This window comes from Pteronotus mesoamericanus, unplaced genomic scaffold (assembly GCF_021234165.1).
Source record: "Pteronotus mesoamericanus isolate MK-2021 breed Mesoamerican mustached bat unplaced genomic scaffold, CSHL_Meso_final contig_163, whole genome shotgun sequence".
NCBI lineage: Eukaryota > Metazoa > Chordata > Mammalia > Chiroptera > Mormoopidae > Pteronotus > Pteronotus mesoamericanus.
Window position 1 is genome coordinate 10924272 of NW_026555064.1, and position 21851 is coordinate 10946122.

At 40.8% G+C, this 21851-nt stretch overlaps 1 protein-coding gene across 1 annotated transcript in view; it reads left to right on the top strand.

Moving 5' to 3' along the window:
* The window catches only part of SLC7A11 (solute carrier family 7 member 11), a 65970-nt gene that overhangs the window by 33470 nt on the left and 10649 nt on the right, over positions 1–21851 (top strand). Inside the window, exons 7-10 of the mRNA XM_054561834.1 lie at positions 16126–16249; positions 18093–18196; positions 19402–19498; positions 20990–21139. Of these exons, the coding sequence (XP_054417809.1) occupies positions 16126–16249; positions 18093–18196; positions 19402–19498; positions 20990–21139 (475 nt within the window). The remainder of the gene's footprint in view (positions 1–16125; positions 16250–18092; positions 18197–19401; positions 19499–20989; positions 21140–21851) is intronic.

Below are 21851 nucleotides of genomic sequence, written 5' to 3' on the forward strand. Positions count from 1 at the left end.
TCAGTGGATTTTTTTGTTTGTTTGTTTCATGTATACAGGTTAAAAAGAGTTGATGTCTGAAAAGTCATGTTTCAATCTTCTTTTATATGTTTAATTTTAATAAAAGCAAATGTCATTGAAAAGTTAATTCCTTTGTAGAGTTGAACCATTGCTAGAATCAAACAAGATAACAAATCATGTGGCAAATAGCACCGCACTGTCCCAGGCCATAGCTGCAGACGGTGGTGCATAGAGAAAAGAGATGTCAACATGGAGTTCACATACTCTCTTAAAAAATATAAACTTGTCTTGTTTGTGATGAAAAGGATGCTATCATTTATCATTTTCCATGCCAACGGAAGAGAAAATGATATGAAATGAGAAGAGAATTCATTTTAGGAGACAGTGTTGAGAAAAAGGGAATTTGGATGGGCCCTGGAATTCTCAAAATATAGTAAAAGGGCTTATTGTTTAGCCACAATTCTTTAGATATGCTGGTTGAAAAACATAACAGGCCATTGTGAGTTTGCTTCCAGTTCTACAATATTATGGGTCTCTTTTTGGGCTTGTGAATGTACAGGAATTAGCGTGGGGAAGCATGCACTGCACCACAGGTTTCTGTTGTTGGGGAGGGTGGTCACGCACCAGTAAGATAAAGGAAACATCCAGTTAGATTTTAAGGTCAAATAGAAATTGTAGTTAGAGTTTGGAAATATTTCAAATAAGATGTGTTAAAGAGCTGGCTTTTAAATGTTTTGTACTCTAGGGGAAGGGTAGGTTAAGGAGGAGAGGGAAACAGCAATACCAGTACAGGACAAAGGTCGGCCTGGGAGGCAACTGTCCCTACCAGGCCCCGTGAGATTCACACTGGTGTTGTGAAAAGAGCTCTGAACTTGGAGGCAAGTGACTAAGTTCTAATGCTGGTTCTGGAAATACTTAATTTTGTGACCTTAGCTCCATCCTTCACCCTCTCACTACCTGTGATCTCTCAGCCACAGAAAAGACACGATGGAGTACCAAACTCTGAGTTTCCTTTCAACTCTAGTATGAGCTATAATTCTTGTAGATGACACACAAGTACCTGGTTTGACAAGCAGATGATATTATTTTGGGAGTGTGGCCAAGGGGATAGAAACTTAGGCAGGAGATCTGTCTCAGGAAGAAAAAGTGTCACAAACACAGACACACAGAAGGGATTCTGAGGCCAATTTCTAGATCTCACAATGACTAGGAGATTAGATGGGACTAAAGATTTTTGAATTATTTCAGACGTGGTGACAAGTGTGAATGGACACTTGGGGGGAGGAATGAAGCATAACTGGTCCCCCAGTACATGGGAACTTAATTATTAGAGCTGAAGATCTAGGGTTAGATCCAAGCTGTGGGATCATATCAGTGGGTCACCTTAAGGATCTTCAATAGGTGGGGTGTGCGAGGAAGAATGTAGACATTAATATAGTTCTTAGGGTTAGTCAGTAATGTGTGTGATGATCAGTCCTGGACTCTACTCACTATTTTTATCATATAAACCTACCAAAGGTGTAAAAGGGTGTATGAACCTTTATGGTACAGGATGTCCATACTGGCCTTTTATTATGTATTTATTTTTCTTTTGAGTCTAGACATATATTAAGGGACTTGCCTATAAAGAGAGGTATTTTCTCTGATCTGCTTTATGCCTTATACATTTCCAATAATCCAGTTAGGATTGCATTATTTATTTATTATTTTATGCTGCCTACTGGGTTGTGTTTGGGGAGAGAGGGAGTTTTGTAATAACTTGCAAAAATGTTTATTTATTCCTTTACCCAATTTAACTGTTCTTCTAATGCTTATTAAATAAACATTCTTCTAATGCTTATTTTGCAGAGTTTTTGTGAGAATTAGAAAAAATATATAGATTGATGTATCTGATAATACCTTGCTTATAGTAGATGCATATTTAATGGTAGACCACTTACTTTTTATTAGTGTTATCAAATACCATGTCATTGGCTCATTTGTAATCTAATAGGGATTCTCAGGCCAGGATTCGTGAATGTGGGCAAGCACGCCGTTTCTTTTCTTCTGCGCTGCCTCTATGTTGAGCCTGAAACCCATTATGACAAAGTAAATACCCTTATTTGAAACACCTTGCCGTGGGAAGCAGAAACTGTCTCAGTCTCAGATTTAGGCATTTCTAATCTCTGACACTGATATGTTGTTTTTCAAAAACATATAGTATTTCATTGGTTTTCTAAGGAGACAAGCTCATAGCTTTTAGCAATCAGATGGTTTTCCCAGCTTACTATTTACTACTGCACCATATTCTTATTCTTCCCTTTTTTTCATATTCTCTCTTTCTTAAAATTTGGATGGAACAGAGATAGATAGCTATCTGTGGCAAAAGCTTAACAATATTCAATGCTATGAATATTAGTTGAGCATTCAGTGGTCAAATACCAAGGCCACTATTTTATAGTGGGATATATTATATGGAAAATACTTTATGAAATGAAGCCCTTGGCATAGCTATTTTATAATAAGTGAAAAACTCAAGTTTATAATAGATAACACAAAATGAGAAAGAGACTAAAAATTATAATGCGTGATTTTATTGGCAGTCATTTCTTGATCCTGGTAGGCTGCCCACCGTACGATGCTTTTTATAGGCATCTTACATCTCACTTCTTCCAAAATGTCTGCCCTCTTGGCCTTTCATGATGCCACTTCTTCTTCCTCCTCGACAGTCTCCTGTCATAGTCATTCTCGCAGGGATAGACAGCGAAGGATATGATACTGTCTCTCAATTTTAAATTGTTTCAGCTTTATGTGACCTGTATTTAAATAGTTCTCCACACATTTTCCTTCTTCCATTCCACTGCCGTGTTGTGTAAAAACAAAACTGCTTTTTAAAAAATGCATAAAAGCATTAACATTTGCCTACATTCCACTGTCTAAAGCTGTTACTCAAACACATAATGGAAGAGGTCCTTGGCTAGCAGAATTAAGTAATTTATTCCAGGCCGTTTATTGAAGGTCATTGGTTACAAGATTAAAACAGAAATTTTATGATTAGGAAATGCTGAAATAATAGAATATTATCAGGAAATAGTTGCTTTTTATTTAACATCTTTACAGATGTACTGGTACTTAAAATAGTTCTGATACCTCTTTGGGGGGCAATATTTATTCTTTCTCTATGGGTCTTGTCAGACAAATAAAATTTCACTTCCTATATTCTGGCCTGAGGCAAGCAAAAGAGAAATTAATATAGAAGACATGATTAGCTTTGTTTGAAGCCAGAAAATGACAAAAGAAATGAGTGGGATAGATAGCAAGAGGAGGTCATGGTTTTAAAATACTGTTTTGTAGCTGCCCAGAGCCTGGTGGATGAAAGGTTAAATGTCTTTAAAATGCATGTAGCATTTGGCTCTTTGATCCTCATAAAGCCTTCACACTTGCCAGAGGGAGGTGATCAAGCTGAAGTCCCTCTCTGGGCCTTGGGACTTCTGCTCCGAGTCCCAACCCAAGCTCTGAACGGCAGTGGGGCGGAAGCTTCAGTTTGGGACTGAAGGGACTTTTCACACCGTCCTGTTTAGGAAGCAAGCCTGGGACTAGGCAGAGCGGAAGGTTCCTGTTCCCGCAAAGACAGCGCGCAGGCCTTGCCTGCTCTCACCACTTCTACAGCGACTCCTGGGCCTCTCGCCCCGTGCCCCGCCCCTTGTCAGCCCGGCTTCCCCAAGGCCACACCTCCAATCCAGGGCCCAGGACAAGCAAGATTTCCTGATTATCTTTGTTCTCTGGTTCTCCTAACGAACACAGCTTGTTTATTCCACTCTTAAATGGCTATAACACAAACCTCCACCTGAGAGTTTTGGTCACGTGATCCATTTAGTTAAGTGATAGAAAGGAAAAAAAATTTTTTAAATGTATTCTGTACCCTAGTAGAAAAATTCGAAGTAGAACTTAAGTTTTGAATTTTAGTAATTTGATAAGCTAAATATTTAAATTTAACTACATGTAAATATGATCATGTGTTTTAAAATTCTGTATATTGCTTTTATAAGTCTTTTTGCATCCCTAGATCATTTAAATCTCACTCAGATTTTGTTTTTATTTAATTTTTTCCTGATTTCTTTTTATGTCCAATTTTTTAAACTTATCTGGAATGGATTTCTTTTAGTGCAATTCAGTGTAGGCTCTTGATTTTTTCCCAAAATTTTCCAGTATCCCAGCATTTTTTGAAAACTCATATAATCCCTTAGTTTATGATATTTTTTACTTACTTAGTTTATAATACTCACATTATAAATTATGATATTTATCATTATATTAAGTGTTTATGTTTTAAACTAAGTTGTATTTCAAGGTAATCCATTCTGCTTCACTTATCTTTTCTATTGATGTATCAGCCAATTATTGTACATTTTCCTTATTAGAAGTTTTAATGCTCTTTTCTTATCTGGGGAGAAAGATGGCATTAATTATTACTCTCTTTCTCCAAATAAGTCCATATTGAATATGACTTATGCTTGTATGAAGGCAGTTTCTACTTTTAGCTTTTCATGAATGGGAAGAGAATCAATACAGTGCTTTGAAATATAAAATAAAGTTCGTAGTTTTTAAGTTATTTTGGTTGTATTATCTCATAATATAATCTGTGTTATATAAATATATATTCTATATGTAAGGATAAATCCTTTATAGTCCAGAAATTTCTTTTAAGTACTATGCTTAGTTATTAATTTGGTTTCTTCTTTTTCTTCTTTCAGATTTTGAAAATAGTAGCTAATTAAAGTAACCTACAAGGTAGCTGCCAATAATATTAAGCTTACTCTTTTCCCCTATTGGCATTTTTTAAAAACCCCTGAACTATACTAATAGAGCACATTTTGTAATGATTTTCTATTTTCCAGGATTTTTTTAACAAAATGCCAAAATATTAATGGAAATATCAATATAAACAAACAAAAATTATTTATGGCCCTTATTATTGTTGAAACTGTCCTGTAAGGAATTAAACATGAATTAATTTAGTTATTATGTATTTATCTAACTAGGTCAATTTATATTCCTAAGAAATAATCCTTTACTACATAGGCTGTAAACAGGGTAATACACACAGTTACTAAACAACATATTAGAGAGGAGAAGAACTTTTTTTCCCTTGACATTCTTCTTATCTTTGAACTAAATATTTCTTGGAAAATATTTTAATCATATTTTTACGCATCTCTTAGACATTTCCTATTCTTATGAAATGAGAAAGGCAATGTTAGGTTATTTCATTAGTAGCCTTCGTTTTCTCATGGTGGTTCCAATTCACTTGGTATATGCTAAATTTATGTATAAAAATCAACGTAAAGCACAATTGTGTTGCTCTTTCAAATTCAGTGGCCATTCAGAAAGCTCAATATTTTGACTAAGCGTGAGAGCCGCCTGCTGTAGTATATTTAGAAGTGAGTCTTTCTCACGCCTCTACCGGTCCTTGGTGACGTCATTTCAGCCTGGGGCCCATTCCCATTGGCTGTTCCCTCCAGGCCGTGGTTCTGACTCCCTGTGTGTTTGTCCCGCCTGCTCCTCGTGGACGGCTGCCCACGGGCAGCGCCATGCTGTGTTCCTGTTTTATGGGGAAGTGTTCTTGTGTGGCTGCTGTGTTTGATATTAAATCTGAGATGAACTTCACGAGGTTCCCTGCTTTTTATTAAAAATGATTTTGGCTGGGGGCTGTGTTATCCTGTTCATAAATCAAGCGTTCTTAGGGATTTAATAATTTACAATTCACATGAGCATTGTGTGGAATAAACATTTCTCTGTTAAAGCTGCCTCTTAACTTTGCTTTTTTATTTATTTTTTATTTATCCCCTTCATTGCTTCCATCTATTTTTTTAAGTCTTCTTTGGGGAGGTCTGTCCAGATTTATTTCATGGCTGTGAAAATAATGTAAGAGGAAGAGTCAAAATGATAGCTTAGTTGTTTGAAATCATTTAAATATGACTAAGCTTTACAAGGCTTCCTATCATTATTGGAAACAAGCTTTTATTTTTTTTTAATCCCAAGTTACATCTTCCAAAGTAATTATCTTATCTCTCTGTTTTAGTGAACCATTCTTTTAAGACATGTCTTAGAAATAAGAGGTTGGTAAAACAAACAAAAGAAAAAATAACAGAGGTCAAGGAGGCTGGGACCTCTTGCCACACACATGGTTGCAAGCTACATAGAAAGCACTGTTATCTTCGAGGGTGACAAGCAATCCTGGTAACCACCTTTCGAAAATGTTTGCCCTAGAGATTTAGAACAAATACTCTGAGGGCACTTTATAATGCCCAGTGAATAGCCTTACTTCCTTTGTAGAATTCGGTGAGTAGGAATACGTAAATAAAGATATTTGAAAAGACAGGACTTGGATGTCTTTTTCTCTTATTAAAAAATAGGAGGGAAGGGGAAATACTGGGCTGGGGAGTGTACTTAGAAAAAGGAAGGAAGACTTCTCTGAGGGGGAGACTGACCTGAGAGTGACTGGCAAGACTAAGGCAACCTCGTGAAGGCCTGGGGGTGAGGGAGGGCTGTGCTCCGGGGAGAGGCCCTCCATGTCTTACTATGTGTGAATTTTAGGTTGCATGAGAGAATGAATATTTTTTGTGGTGGTTGATATCTTTATCCCTTGCCTGATAACAATGTCTTGCATAAAGAAGATATTTGATAAACACTGGTTAAATGAGTGAAGTCTATATAAAGGACTTTGATAGAATGTGTATGACAGCATCCTTAATAATATTACTACAAACACTCTCCTGAAATTCAGGTGAATTTTAAAAATTTGTTTGCAGTACTGTTTTGATAAACCTGAAGGTATAAATTACAGCAACTTAGAAAGGCAGTCCATGAGTGTCTATGATACAATGCTCCACGTATGTGGCCTTTGGGAGGCCTGACCTGATCCACAGGCCCCATTTGAGAACCTGAAAGAGTGGACAGGCCACTTATACTTTAAATGACCTTTTGTAATGATCCATTTTTTTTTCAGCCAAGATGACACTTGGACATTGTAGTGATAGAAGGTGATTTAATGTGCTGGTTTCCCGGTTGAGGATAGAATCATAATCTTCAGAACACAGGAGAGGAGATTGTGAAGTCGGCACATATTCTCTCCTCTGATTGACAGAACAAGGCAATGGCAGAAACTTCTTTAGGATGTTCTGATATATGATTAAGTGTTCAGTTGAGTTTTCAGAGTATTCTGTTCAACAGTCTTTATGGATTAGCTTTATTTGCTGAAGGGATTGGACAATGAACTTTTAAGTAAAATGGACTTTAGATTTCATTAATTCAATGCTTTCTTCCATGGACAAGAAGTGTAAGCCCAGAGAGATCCAGCGATCTCCCAAGTTCCTGTTAGTGGCTGGGCATGACTTGACCCAGACTTCAGAGTGCAGGCCAGAGAGTTTTGGGGTTTTTCATAGTTCTCTGAAATCCAGTTAAAGCAAATATGAAAGGCAAAACTCCAGAGATAAGATGTCACAAAAAGACAATTTCCATTTTAGGTGGTATATATTATTTTTTTCTTGGTTATAAGGTTGTAATTGGGTAACGGGGCTGAGGGGGAAAATGGAATAGAAATGAAGTCAAGCCGTAGGTGGGTGTAAGGAAGGCCTCTGTTTCTCCAGGACAGGCAGTCCCTCAGCCTTCACGCATGGAGCCTGAGCTTGAGGAAATTATCCCTGAAGAGAGGTTTGCTTAGGCCTCTTTGTAGCCTAAGAAAAGGCACAGTAAATATAAAGTGAAGGCACAAAAGCTTTTTTTTTTTTTCCAAAAGACTGAGCATTTGAGATAAAAGATAAAAGATCACAACATTTCCATTTCTGCTGGGAATATGAATCTTTGTAAGTGGACAGCCCGAGGGGAGGAGAGGGAGGACATGCAGGAAGATCTTCCATTCTGTGGGCCTTCGTGACCTTTACAGGGAGCCGTCAACGGTCCCAATCACGAGTCTTCATCACCGCTTCCTTGACAATGACATATCATCTCTCTAAACCTGCAGGGTGCTTGGCCCATCGACTCTCTTTCTTCTCATCTTCGCTTTTCTCTGCTGCTCCATTGAGCAACTGGCCATTTTCTCTGTGGCCCTGCCCTGTGGATTTACCTTTTTGATTAAAGCCAGGCCATAGCTGTTGGCCCTCCCATCCCCTCACAGCTTTCCTGCTAAGACTTTTCTCCTCAATTACCCTAAGAGTATAATGGGAATTTGTTGCATTGAAAAATTATTTCCAACTTCATTGAGTCAAATATGTACATATATACTTACTTAATAATTCATAGATAGACATTTTATAAAACCAAGTTGCATATTTTTAATTCTATAGGAAGCCGCCATTGGGTCCAAAAGGTGATCTAAAAACATAATTTGACCTATTGAAGAATATAGAACAGTCATTTTAAAACTATTTCAAAGCACTGGAATACTTTAGTTGTCTGGCAGAATATTCATCCATAAAACAAGTGAAGAGGACTGATCTGGTTGAAGTGAAAACAGTGGAGCCTGTGATCCTGTCTATTGTCCATTTTCTATTTCGATTCCCAGAGCACCCAATTGGAAAGCCAGTTATGTACTTGACCACCAGATATTGAAGTGAATAACTACTAATAATTAGACTAATCATTGTTGGTCAGAAACGTTGACTCAGTTCTTGGTGGCAGAAGCAGTAGTTCATTTGTCATGGTTGACTGTCCCCAAGTTTACCTGTTCCATTTCCTACAATGCGGCTGGCCCTGACTATTTGTGTCTAGAAGGGTTATCAGTTCCTCCTAAGAAGTGTGTATGGTCTGAGGGAATTTTTGACGCTAATTTTCATTTACTGTGTCAAAGTACGTATATTTATTTTATGTTGCCTTGTTTTTAGTATATTAATTTAACATTCCACTGTCTTATTATTTATCCTTGGGCAAAACAAGGGCCAACTGTGCTTGGACCTTGTTGGGTTGATGGCAGTTGTCAGACATGCAGGAGAGCTTATGTTTCCAAATAATGGACGATGGGCTCTATCTTCACTCTGTTTCTGGGAAGTCTGAGTAATAAATTTTTCACCATCCTAGCTTTTTCACATGTAAATGTTTTTATTAGACTTTGTCATGTGGGGCAGAATTTTACATCACATACAGGTCTCTCATAAAACAAATAGTATAGGACCCATTTTAAATCTTACATAAAACAATTAACTGAGATTTACAACAAGTTTCAATATAATGAAGTCCTGCATTCTTTTATTAGTTCGGGTAATGCCAGTTGCTCTAACAAACTACAGACTTTCAATGGCTTTAAAGAATCGAAAATTTACTTTTTAAATTAAGTAACAGTCATCCACTGTTGGAATCCTTGGCTGACTGGTGCGTTTCCTTCCCCAAGTTGATTCTGTGACCCAGACTCCTTCCAGGATGTGGCTTTGCTACTCCGTAATTGTCAGGTTGCAAAACGGGGTGGCAAGACAGCCCACTTCTTAAACATGCTGGCCTTCCATTGCCACAATAATTAACACACAAGAATGAGGCACATTCCCACCTAGAAACAAGAGAGGTTGGGAAATGTGGTCTATCTAAGCTACTTCTCAGAAATGCTTTCTACTCCGGAATGAGGAACGCCAATTTGCGGCAGGTAATTAACAGCCTCAGCCATACAGCTGAATCTCAGGAACTACATAATAAAAATGGTTCACTGAGATGCTGCATTACCGCAGTGTGCTTTAGACCAGATCTGGAGGAAAATCATGAAAATTTAAAAGGTGTATTTTTAAAACAATGTAACAAAAATAGGTATTGGCCATGAGTGTTATTAAAATATTTTATCTCAGTTATTTAATTGCTACCATTTTATTGGAAACCAATTTTGCTTCTGTGTACTCAGACTTTCCCACTAATATCTTCGTGTTTACCCATGATAAATACAGGTAACTCTAATACACCTGGAAGACATACTCTAAATCTTTAGAATATGAGAAAAAATGAGGTGCAGACAATGCAAATTTTTTACTTGTATGAAATGCAAGCCAATGGAAATTTACTCTCAAGCTACACTTTGCTGAATAATTTTATTTAGGCGTGAATGTATTCAAATAGTAGGAGAAAAAATAAAGTATTTAAGGAATAAAAATGCTCATAGTAACGCTCCTGACTGCCTCTTCCCCTCTTTCTGGATTGCAGGTTTCAGTTCATTTCTCCCTGTGGTTTTGCTGCACATTTCTCCCTCCATTATGTGTCTGTGCACATTTTTCCAGGAACCTCCTTCCTCCCGGCTGTCTTTTAATCTGTGTCTGTTCATTTCCTACATCTCCCTACAGGTCTCTCTGTCTTCTCTTTTTGTTTCTGGAGCTCTTCGTCTGTGGACAATGGAGAATGGTGAGATTTAGATTAGACCCCGGTGGTCCTGAAATGTAAAATGTCTCAGTGGAAACAGGCCTAGCCTTGCCATGATTCCGTAAGAAGCCGAGGGCAGGCATGCAGTGCTTGAAGTCAGAGGGGTCACTCTGTACCTTTCTGTGACAATCTATTTGCCATATCATTGTGTTCAGCCTTGGCCCAGAAATTGTCGTTAAGTTGGAACATGTACCACGAACCTTTAAGGATGGTCGTAAATAGGTTTATCAAATGTATTCTTCCTCTCACACTACATTTTTTTTTCCATTCACTACAATCCACCCCACCTCCTCAATAACTTGCTGTGTCTCCTCAAGTGCATTTCTTTTAAAATGTCATTAACAGCCCGATTCCCACACATGGTGCGGGACTACACATGCAGCGATAGCACTAAGTGACAATGAAGCAAAATCACTGAAAACATATAAAGGATTTGTATAATTCCAGTCATCTGCAGTCTAATAGGTTCAAGTCTGGAAACACTTCAGACTTGTTCACTATAAGAACACTTATTTGTAATTCAATCCCTGCTAAAAACACCAAAATTCACATAGCTGGGTAGCGTAGCTCCTTGTCTAGGGGTCTCTGGGGAGGTTGGAATGAGCAAGAGTTAGGGGAGGTATGCAAAAATGTATGGAAGGAAAATCATATAAATGAAAAATGTAGATTCATTTTCTTGGTGATATATTGTATCTTTTTGTTGGTAACACATGGCTGAAGTTGGAGGGGTAAGATAAAATTAACCGCAGTGGTAATAAAATTAACAGTGATTTTGCCAAAAAAGACTGTAAAGCAAAAAGAGGGATGCTTGAGTAATTTCTGGGTCAGTTCTAAAGAAAAGCTTTCAAGGCCTCTTTTGGGTCATTATAAAGAAAAGGTGAAGTAAGGATGATTCTAAAATGAATACTTGGAATACAAAGATACTTAAGGTAATTTTAAATACCTTATGTTGGGATGGATCACAGTTACATTTCAATCACATAAACAAAAATTCCCTAGTTTACTAACAGAATTAAAAATGCTTTCAAAAACCCTGTTTTCCTTTTTTTTTTTTTTTTTTGTATTTCACATATTGGGGAGGTTGCAATATTCTTGCCCTCCTGAATTCCTCTTTTTATTCCTCTCTCCTTTTTTTCTGAATGCCAAATACATGTGTTACGAATACTGATGATTTTTAAATAGAACATGCGAAGCATCAACCACTTGTCTTCAGAGATGCCGAAATACCCAAACACCCAAGAGTAGGTTTTAGTAGAACTGCCATCATGCCCTGCCCGCGGCTCCAAGATGATTTCAGATGCCCAGGGTCAGTGAGTTCCATGGTCCCCACTGTGTGTATCCAACATGGGGGATTGTGTGGAACTTACTTTGGTTCACACAACTCTGAGAAGATTTTGTTCAGTTATAAAACAACTCTAATAATATCCTAAATTCAAGTAATATGGAATTACTCATACGGTTTGACTTTCAGAAATCCCTGTAACCTTGAGATGGGTTCAACTCTCTGGAGGCTCAGGCGAGGTTTGCTCATTGTGTTTTCATAGCGAGAGTCTTTTTAGCCAGCCTGGAGCCCTGGAAACAATGGTCATTTTCTGATGTATTACAGTCACAAACCATATTTAAAAAATGCAACCTATGCTGCATGTGTGTTTGTGAGGACCATTAGCTACCTAGAAAACTCTACTTGGCTTAAAAATGTGTCACGTTGTAACAATCTGACATTTGTGTCACTGATGTTAAATACAATACATGTTTATCAGCTTGAAAGAGTCGTAGGGACCTTGTAGATCGAGTTAAAGTTGGCACAGCACAGCCGTGGTATGATAGGAGGTGTCATGGATGTGGAGCTCAGAGCTAGAGGAGCTGAGTTCAAGTTCCAGCCCTTCCGTTGGCAACTTCGTGACTTTGGCCATGTCACAAAGGCCATGACAAAGGCCATGTCTGAGCCCTGGATCCCTTGTTTGAAAATAGGGGTATTCATGACCTCCTATTGCAATGGGTTGTCGTGAATTGTGTTTATTAATGGTTCATACTCTAGCTCATTCCACACAGGATTTGAAATATGTGTATATTTGAAGATAGAATATATTTGTTAGTGCTTTGGAGATTATACTAAAGTAAACCATGGGCTAGTACTGGTGGGACCATTTGGATTTCAGGGGAGAGCTGTCCCTTAGAATGAAGGTGCCCCCAAGCAGATGTCCAGACTTCCATGTGACAATTTCAAATGGAACAAGTATTTATCCATAGACGTCTGTTGACATAGACTAGTTATAGGTGCCAATGTACAGTAAACCTATAGGAAGACTACCCAATACCTTTTGACTGAAAACCATTTGCAACTAGTGAAAATATCAGATTTTCCCATACCTAATGCATCTTATTTGAAAGGACGTAACGACAAAAAGCTCTTAGGGACTCCGTGACTCTTCAATACATTTGTATTTTGTTAATCATAACAAACATTCACAAATCCTTGAGGAAGAGTAGGCCACTCAGGTGTAGGTGTGAGTCACTGCTATCCAGCCTGAAGACACTGGGTTTGTGGTGCTTAGAATCCGTGGCTGCCTCGCCGTCACACAGAGGCCGCAAGTGTCAGTGGCCCGACAGTTCCTTTAATTCCTTGTATTATTGGGTGCCGTTTGCTTTAATCCTGGGTTACTAACCATGCTTATCTGCCCTCTGCATCTAAGACCTTCTGAAGGCTGCCGTGGCTCGGCCTAACAGCTTTTATCGGCTTGCCCAGCAGCTCTTCCGCTGTGAGCTGGAAACCCAGGAGCTAACCACTGGCGCCGAGGCCTCCTGAACACGCCACTGCTTTCCTCCTCGGCTGATTGCTCTTTATCGCAAGGCAGCCGGGACCCCTCTCCTCCTTCCCTTTGTCCAAGTGAAATAGAACCTCAGGACAGAAGAGAGTGCCTATTCTGCCACGACCCCTCCAATTCCCAAGCCTCCATTTGACCTAGAGAGGAATTGCTGGGCATGTTATGATTGCAGCAAGGTCAGGCGGACTCTCTTCTCCTATATTTTAAGTGCCTTTGATTTCCCCCTCTAATATCTGTTTAGTATATGTAGCTGATAGTAAAATTGTTAATCTAGTTCAGTTTATCTGACAAGCATGCTTACTTTTCTTTCTTTTCTACTGAGGTTGTCTAGGGGAATTCATTAAGTTAGCTTCTGTTGTCTTTTAAATTAAAAAGAAGAAAAAAGAAAACCTACCTCCTAAACAGTGGAACTATACGTTACAGTTCATGTTACACAGAAAAACTGTACAAATCATGAAATAAGGATTTTCCCTCCTTCCTAGTTGATGAAGGTGCATTTTCAGTGACTGCAGGAGAAACACAGGCTTGATAAGGGCTCTCCACTACACATGATATCCAGCAATTACAATTTCTCCGAAAGTGATAGCGTTTGAGGACCCACGTGCGGGGGGGAGAGCGTACACGCTGGCGGTTAAAATGCTTTGACTTCAAGGTAGGCCAGATGGGCGGCGGAAGCCCACTTCCCACTTCCCCGCTGTGCATCCTTGAACAGTGACTGAAATTCTTGAAGCCTTCATTTCCTCACATAGAAAATGGTGATGCTTCCGACCTATAGGATTCTCCAAGGATGAAAGGAGGCAAACATGTAAAGAGCCTAATAAAATGTTGGGCCCAGAGCAGACACCACAGAGATGGCAGCAGCTGCCAGTGTTGGCTTGTTGTTATTGACAAGCTGAGATAGACAAATAAAAGGGCAAATGTGACCTGGAAGGCTAGGGCTTTTTTTGGTTTTGTTTTTATTTTTTGTTTTTGTTTTTTGTTCCTCTCTTCTGCTAAGATCAGTTTTGAGAACCTCCCTCAGAAGGACCGGAATCTCCGCGCTGGGGGTGGTCTGGATTCGCTGCCGCGAGCCCAGGCCCAAATGTGAGACTGACTCCTCGCCGCTGCTTCGCGGCATCGTACGATGGGAGGAGCTGCCTGTCCTGGTCGGGTTAGGGCGCTTCACTGCACTTCACTTTTTGTTAGCAGAACCTTTTCTTTTCTTAACTTCACTCCTTGATACTATTTTTGCAAGGGATAGAAAGTCTCTCTCCCTCTCTCCAGTTTTCTCCTCCGTGGAAAGAACTTAACATCCCATTTGGGGAAATTGTAAAGCTGAAAGGATTCAAGTTTAAAATAACACAGAGAGTGAGTGAAAAGCTGCCCATCGACCTTCATGTTCGTCTTCATCCGGCGAACATTTCCATGCATTTCCATGAAACCTTTCTTTCAAAGACACAGAATTCATCTTTAATTTGCCTTGTGCTATTCCCTCTTTTGTATTTAATGGGTCCAGTGATTTCCATTGCTTCAATTTAGCATTTGTCAATCACAACTAGCAACGCACGTTATGGCGTTAAGAGGAAATTCCTCAGGCCGCTCCTCGCCCTGGGGAAGGGCAACGCCTGCTCCTTTCCCATCAGGATGCCAGGATTTAGAGGTCAGCGTGTTTCCCCACCAACGCTTAAGGCTTTGGGGATCAGGGGAGTGCTGGGCTCCACGCGGCGTGATGGATGGCGGCTGCCGACTGGCTGGGTTTGCCTGTTCGGCACAATGAGCGGGCACTTCGTGTGCGAAAGCACGCCCAGCATGCAGAGTGAGCCAGGCTGGGGCCCTTTTCCTGGTGCTAAACTGTGTTTTTCCTCTTGGAAGAAGTTATATTGAAGTGTCTGTTAGTGGCACTCCAGTGGGTTAAGGCTCCATGAGGGTTGATAAGCTCTATGGCCTAAAATAAACAAAATACCCCCCCAAAACAAAAACAAAACCCATCAGCCTTTAAGCAGGGAGCTGAAGGTTTCAGTTGCCTGGACTGGAAAGAGTCTGAAGAGGTGATTATGTTAAGCAAGTAATGTGTTTCAGTAACATGGAATCAAATTAATAGGGTCAGTAACTTCCTGGCTTTCCCAGTGCATTAAATGAAGACATAACATTGCCTTTGTGCGGGGTGTTTCTTGATGTCGGCGCTGTCTGGTCCTATGTTCTTCACAGCACGTCACCTCTAACTTCACGGGATTATCTGTGCTGTTGCTTTAATACACTCATCATATTAAGCTTTCTTTGAACTTGCAGCAGGGTGGTGCAAAGGCATTATTGTGAGCACTTCTGTGCTTTTTGTTTGTAAAAAAATGATGATTCCCATCATTTAGAAAGGTATTGATAGCAACATCCTGCTCTCACACTTCCAAAAGTACTTTGGAGGTATTAGTTCCTGGTTAGGGAAGCTACTGGAGGGGAAAATGCCCTGAATGTGAAAGACCTTTTGGGGGACCAGTATCACAGAGGGGTTGAAGCCATGAATTAGTACGAGAGGAGGGATGGAGGACAATGGTTCTCAAGGTGTGGTCCCCTGACCAGCAGCCTCAGCATCACCTAGGAACTGGTTAGAGAGGCAAAGCCTCATGAGTCAGAAACCCTGAGAGGAGCTCAGCAATCTGTGTTTTAACAAGGCTTCCAGGGGACGCCTGCTCATTTATGGGGTACAAGAATGCGATAGACCCCCCTGCTCTGGGGGTAGAGCAGGAGACAGCTGCAGTGTCTGCCCCCATGGCCCTTGTCACATTACCAAGGAACACGTGGTACTCACCCTGGGGCACTGTGTATGCATATCCAACGCAGCCTGTGATTATCATATGCACCATTTAATTTTTTTGTTTGAATTCGCCTGTTACCTTCTTTAGTTTCAGGAAATGACTCATGAAGGATGACTAATAAGCGATTCCTTTGTGCATTTCAGAACTGTCCCCCTTGCCATCTGTATATCCATGGCCATCGTCACCGTCGGCTACGTGCTGACCAACGTGGCCTACTTCACGACCATCAGCGCTGAGGAGCTCCTGCAGTCCGATGCCGTGGCTGTGGTGAGTCCAAGCGGGGGAGGGGCCGGCTGGAATTTAGGTTAATGAGTTGATGCAATTTTATAGCAGTTCCTTCCAGCAAAAAAAGGTTTTGAAATGCAGTAATCTTTCCCTGACCTGAATGATAATGAGTATTTAAAATTTTAGAACACATCTTAGCACATTCCGTTTAACTGACACAGCTAAAATCCCATATGGTTTCTCTGTAGTGTTAATTTCATGTAAAATATTTCTGCATACGCATGCTTGACAACACATTTCCACATATATACATCGAATCGAGGCATTATTTTTCTAACATGTCTTTAAGGACAGGTGGGCAGTTCCTGAATTTTTTTTAAAAAGTGCAGTTCTGGTATGCAAATTGCAATTTATATTGTACTCTTTCCTGCTTGTAAACTTTTCAAACATTTTTCCCAAAGTACCCTGTAAGGATTTCCTGGTTGACCATATATGTTTGTTTCTTCTAGTATATCCTTTTGAATACTAGTCTTGGGATATTATTAACTTGGGGGAATACTGAGTTATTCAAAGTTAAACGGATATCATTGCTATGGTGCTTCTCAGAATACTGAAGACACTAATGTGCATTTTAACTCCTTAAGGATGGATATCCAGAATTTTACATTTTCCAAAATTTATTAGAGTTCACGCCAGCCATGCTCCCAAAGGTCATGTTATGGGACTGTTATTCTGTGACCCGGACTTTTATTTCATATAAAAATTTAGGTGGTAAGAGAGCCTGTATGCATAACCTCATAACAATGAAGGGGGAGAAAATGACTTTCCATGATTAGGTGTCAGTTCCTTTAGAAATAGTCGCTATCACCTCATGTCAGCAATGTCAGTCAGGGAACAAATTATCTCATTTCCTGTGAACCTGTGTACGAGTGACTGTATTAAAAAACCAAAGACTCCGCCACTGATGTAAGTTCTAGAAGACACCCCGACAGACAGAGCTTCCTGATGCGGGGCCGGACGTCTCACCACACGGGACAGGGGGCGGCACTTGCTCTGAGCCGAAAGTCGTCTTTTCATTGCACACAGCCCCAGCTGCATCAGGGACAAGTAAAGAGTCGCAGTTTATTTTTTAGTTTTTACTTTGGAAAGGACATCCTTTATGCCGTGGCATAAAAGGAAAGTTCTTGTTTATCCCTTATATTTTCTATGGGTTGATTTCCTTGGACTTGGACATGTATGCTAGCCGTTTTATAGGAAACCACGGAAGAAATTGCCAGATAATTGAGACGGAGGGACTGTTCGATAAACAGAGATTCGGCTCCTGTGCTTACTTTACTCGGGGGAAAGGTTTTCAGAGCACAGCATAGATATGATGTAAATGGTTAAGTCATCAGGCCTTTTCTACCACACTTTTATGTTATAACAGTGGGATTGGTGTACGAAACAAGATTCTGTCATACTTCTCAGCGTACATTTGTGCTTTTCTATCAAAATGCGGCTTTCTTGGCTAAAGAGAAGGTGCTGTGCAAAAGGATTTCTATCTCCAGGAGCAGAACTTCTGGAGGAGCTTTTTAGATTTACTGAAATGATAGAAAATTTTGGCCAGAGCTGGTAAAGATTCAGTAAATGGATCATGGTTTTTTGAAAGTAGAGAACAGGTGCTTGTTTAGGCCTTTGCCCACATTTTTGCAACAAACAATGCCAAAGTACCTGATTTTAATTGTTGTCTACAGAGTTAGTCTGACCCTAAACAAAGAGAAGGGTTATAAAACACAGACATATCACCAGGCTAATAGAAAGTCATCGAGCGAGTCTGGTATAAATTGCTTCATTTTATTCCACTTTCTGGCAAAGCATTAATTTGCGTCATTCTGTCGTTCACCAGACCTTTGCTGAGCGGCTACTGGGAAATTTCTCATTAGCAGTTCCGATCTTTGTTGCCCTCACCTGCTTTGGCTCCATGAATGGTGGTGTATTTGCTGTCTCCAGGTGAGTGAGTTCAAGCATTTCCCGAAATGTATTTCTGTGTTTGAGATTGAATGGGATAAGGATAACTTTATAAAGAAACAGTGCCTCCACATCTGTTGTTTTTAAAGGAACATGCAGGATGAAATCTGCCCAGATCCCAACTCCATTGCTTATTCTGCCCATTAGAGGGCACTGCTCCCCTGCTCACCGCCAGCCAGAGGCTGGGCGTGCGGCATGTTTTTAATAGAATGTCTACAGAGTCTAGCAACAGCTCTTTTATTTCTGGTGATAAAATCTGTTGTTTCTCTAAAGGTGACAAGAGAAAGAGTAAAGTAAGAGACACCAGAAATCACCACCCCTCCCCGTCTGTATCCCTGTTGCTTTCTTTGATGCGAAAGACCCCTTTGCTTTAGTAACATAAGATTCAAACCCAATCAGATAAATATGAGCGTGAGATGTCATCCTTAAAAACGAAATAGCCAGTTGTTTACCAGGAAAATGAGCTCATGCGGGAGTAGCAGAGGAATTGCAATTTGGAACGTGCAAACTGTGGTGAAATCGTAGGCGAGGAGAGAGAACAAAGGAGAGGGGCTTGCTTTTATAGAGGGAAGGAGGGAGCTGAGGGGGCGGTTTTGGTTGAAAGGCCAGGGGAAGGGAGTGAGAGTTGAGGGTTGCCCTGGCTTCTCACCAGCTGGGTTATTGCTGGGCAAGGAGAAAAATGTCTTTTCTCCTGCTGAGGTAGTGAAGAAAGCATCTTCCTGTTGAGCTCCCTTTTCAGAGCTTCCCAAGTCCTTTTAAATGAGGTTCCCTTTAGTCCTGTTCACAGTGTGTGTGTGTGTGTGTGTGTGTGTGTGTGCGTGTGTGCATGCGTGTGTTGGACTGAATTGGATAGGCAGCACATGTACAATGCTGGGACCTAGAACTAAATTCCTCATCAGCTGTGGATATGTAGGGAGAGCTCTGCTGAGTCAGTTGCTGCTTTGTTTCATTCTCCTCAAAGAAGACTAGAGCATACGTTGGCAGATTTTATTAAATCCTAAGTCAGATTTCTCATGATGTTCTCTGCCTTATCTGAAAAGTGAGGTCTAAGTAATCACCTAAGAAATGTTCAGACCAGGTGGTATGAAAAAGGGGCACATTTTCTCCTAGATTTCTGGGCTTTTTCTCCCTCTGCAGTGATCAATTATACAGTTAACTCCACCGCCCCCCCGTTTTTCTCCCATCAGGTTATTCTATGTTGCGTCGCGAGAGGGTCACCTTCCAGAAATCCTCTCCATGATTCATGTCCGCAAGCACACTCCTCTGCCAGCTGTTATTGTTTTGGTAATGCATATTAACAACTATCTCTAGGTGTAACCTCGAATAACAGGTTAGCAAAGAGGCTGTCACACCAGGCTTCGAAGGGTACTTTCCTTCCTCATTCATTGCAAGAGCGGCTCTATGTGTGTCTTGGAGGAGGTTGGCAGGCGCGATGTTTTCCGCTGCCTCCCTTGACTCAGTGTTTCTGATGCACATTTGATGCCATGGGGCAATAACCACCATCACCTTTTTTTTTTCATATGTGTAGAGGTCTCGGGGAAAGGATTCAGCTTGGCTCCTGTCATTGACATGGGATCTCGCAGAAAGGGGTGCAGAGTAATAAGTCCCAATTCTAAGTACTGAGCATGGAGCTGAAAACCACAGTCCAAAATGGTACAGATGTCTCCTCATAGGCTCCTTATAATGAAACGCACACAAAATTATAGAGGGAAAAACCATGAAATCCTAGGCAGCGCAGTGATTCTGTGATTAAAAGGGAGACGTTTGAGAGCAACTCTACAAGGGAAGAACTAAAAGCACCAGCCAACTCTGAAATCTGAGTTGCAGAATTCTTCACTCAGAGAAGAGTATTTGTGAAGTGTGGGATACAGAAGCCTGTGTGAAGTTAAAAGTCCTCAAAACCCACCGGCCTTGGGATAGTCGCTTTTACCTACCATTTTGTAGCATTTTTCTCAGATGGAATCTGCTGTCAGGAGCACCACAGAATGCACGGAGCATATTTTTTTTTTCATGCATTTAATTTGTTTCAAAATGTTTCCTTGAAATTTCTTTGTAAAGTACACAGTAGACTGCGGGAGGAATCTGGAAGGTAATGGTCACTTGTGGGAACAGAATGTCCTATTCCATGAAGAGGCCTTTTGTCCTCAGCCTCCGCTATCAGTCATTCCATCCTTGGCCTGTGCAGCTGCAGGCACTGGCTGTGTGAGGTCTGCGCTGCGTTGTCCCCTGTGGTCTGGGGGGTCACCCGTGGCAGGCTTGTGAGGGCAGGAGAGGGGAGGAAGGAAAGGTCGCTGTTCTGCATTCAGGACCGACAGCGGCACTCAGGAGTGGCTGTGTCTCATCTTTGCGGAGCCAAGTGCCCCTCCGACCTTGCTGGCTGAGCTTGTGGCCAACCTTCCAAGAGGGTGCACTTCTGATTTTTGTTACTAGTTATTTATCAATCGTCTCAGTCTCTGGGTCTTCCCATTTTGAGCCATTGAGAATGACTTTGAAAACACAGCCTCTCCTGTCAAAATGGAAAAGCAACTAAAAAACCAAATATCCATATGAAGCTCCTTCTGAACACTGGGCCATGACGATGGTCCCCTCCTGCTGTTACTGGTGTGCACAGAGACGCTCAGGGCAGGACACAGGCAGGAGGTTAGGTTTTAATCCTCATGGTCATTTGTGGGTGTAAGGGACCATTTGAAAAAGAGAATAGCAAGGTTTACTACTGTGTGGCCGTTGCCTATGTTCCCCCGAGTCACCCCGCTCATTTTCTGTCCCTGCCCCCAGTACCCTCTGACGGTGGTGATGCTCTTCTCTGCGGACCTCTACAGTCTCTTGAATTTCCTCAGTTTTGCCAGGTGGCTTTTTATCGGGCTGGCGGTTGCTGGGCTGATCTACCTTCGCTACAAGCGCCCAGATATGCATCGTCCTTTCAAGGTAAGCTCGGCCATCTTGGTGGGCTCCCCTCAGTGTTTCCCCTGATGCCTGGTCCTGCCTTCGTCATACGCTGGTGATGGGGGGCCATGCTCTGCTGTAGAGTGTCTAACGCTTGCAGGTAGTGCCTTCAGAGTGGATTGATTCCAGCTCAGAAAAAGAGATCGTCGCTTTTTTTCCCCTAATGTGATGTACTGAGCTTTGTATGTCATACTTTTGAAAAGAGGTGGTATTAGTAGAGGATGTTTGTCGTGCTGATTTTTCATGAGTGCCAATGACCTGATAAATTCAAAGTATGGGATACTTTGATCTGTCTTTACGCTGAATATTTCTGGATGGTCAGACTGAGAGAGGGTGAGGCAGATACGTATGGCATCATATCACTCATTAAAACTCTAACCATGATGCTAACTAGGCATTTTAAGGATTTTTAAGTGTTACGACTTATTGCACTCTTTTTCTATGTTTTACACTCTAGAACGAATAAAGATGTAAAATATAAAGGGAAAATGAAGGTGTATGAACCTACCGCTTAACAGAAGGCATGTTAACCATAAGTCAGCATCCTTTAGAGAGGGCCGAAGAACACGCTGCTCATCCCCCTCAGCCTTGAGCCTTCATAGATTGATTTGTCCTCACTGTTTATAACAGATAAGGTTGTCAGTTATGTTGTTAGAATTTGTTGCTAATTATATTCACTGCCTAATCCCGGCAA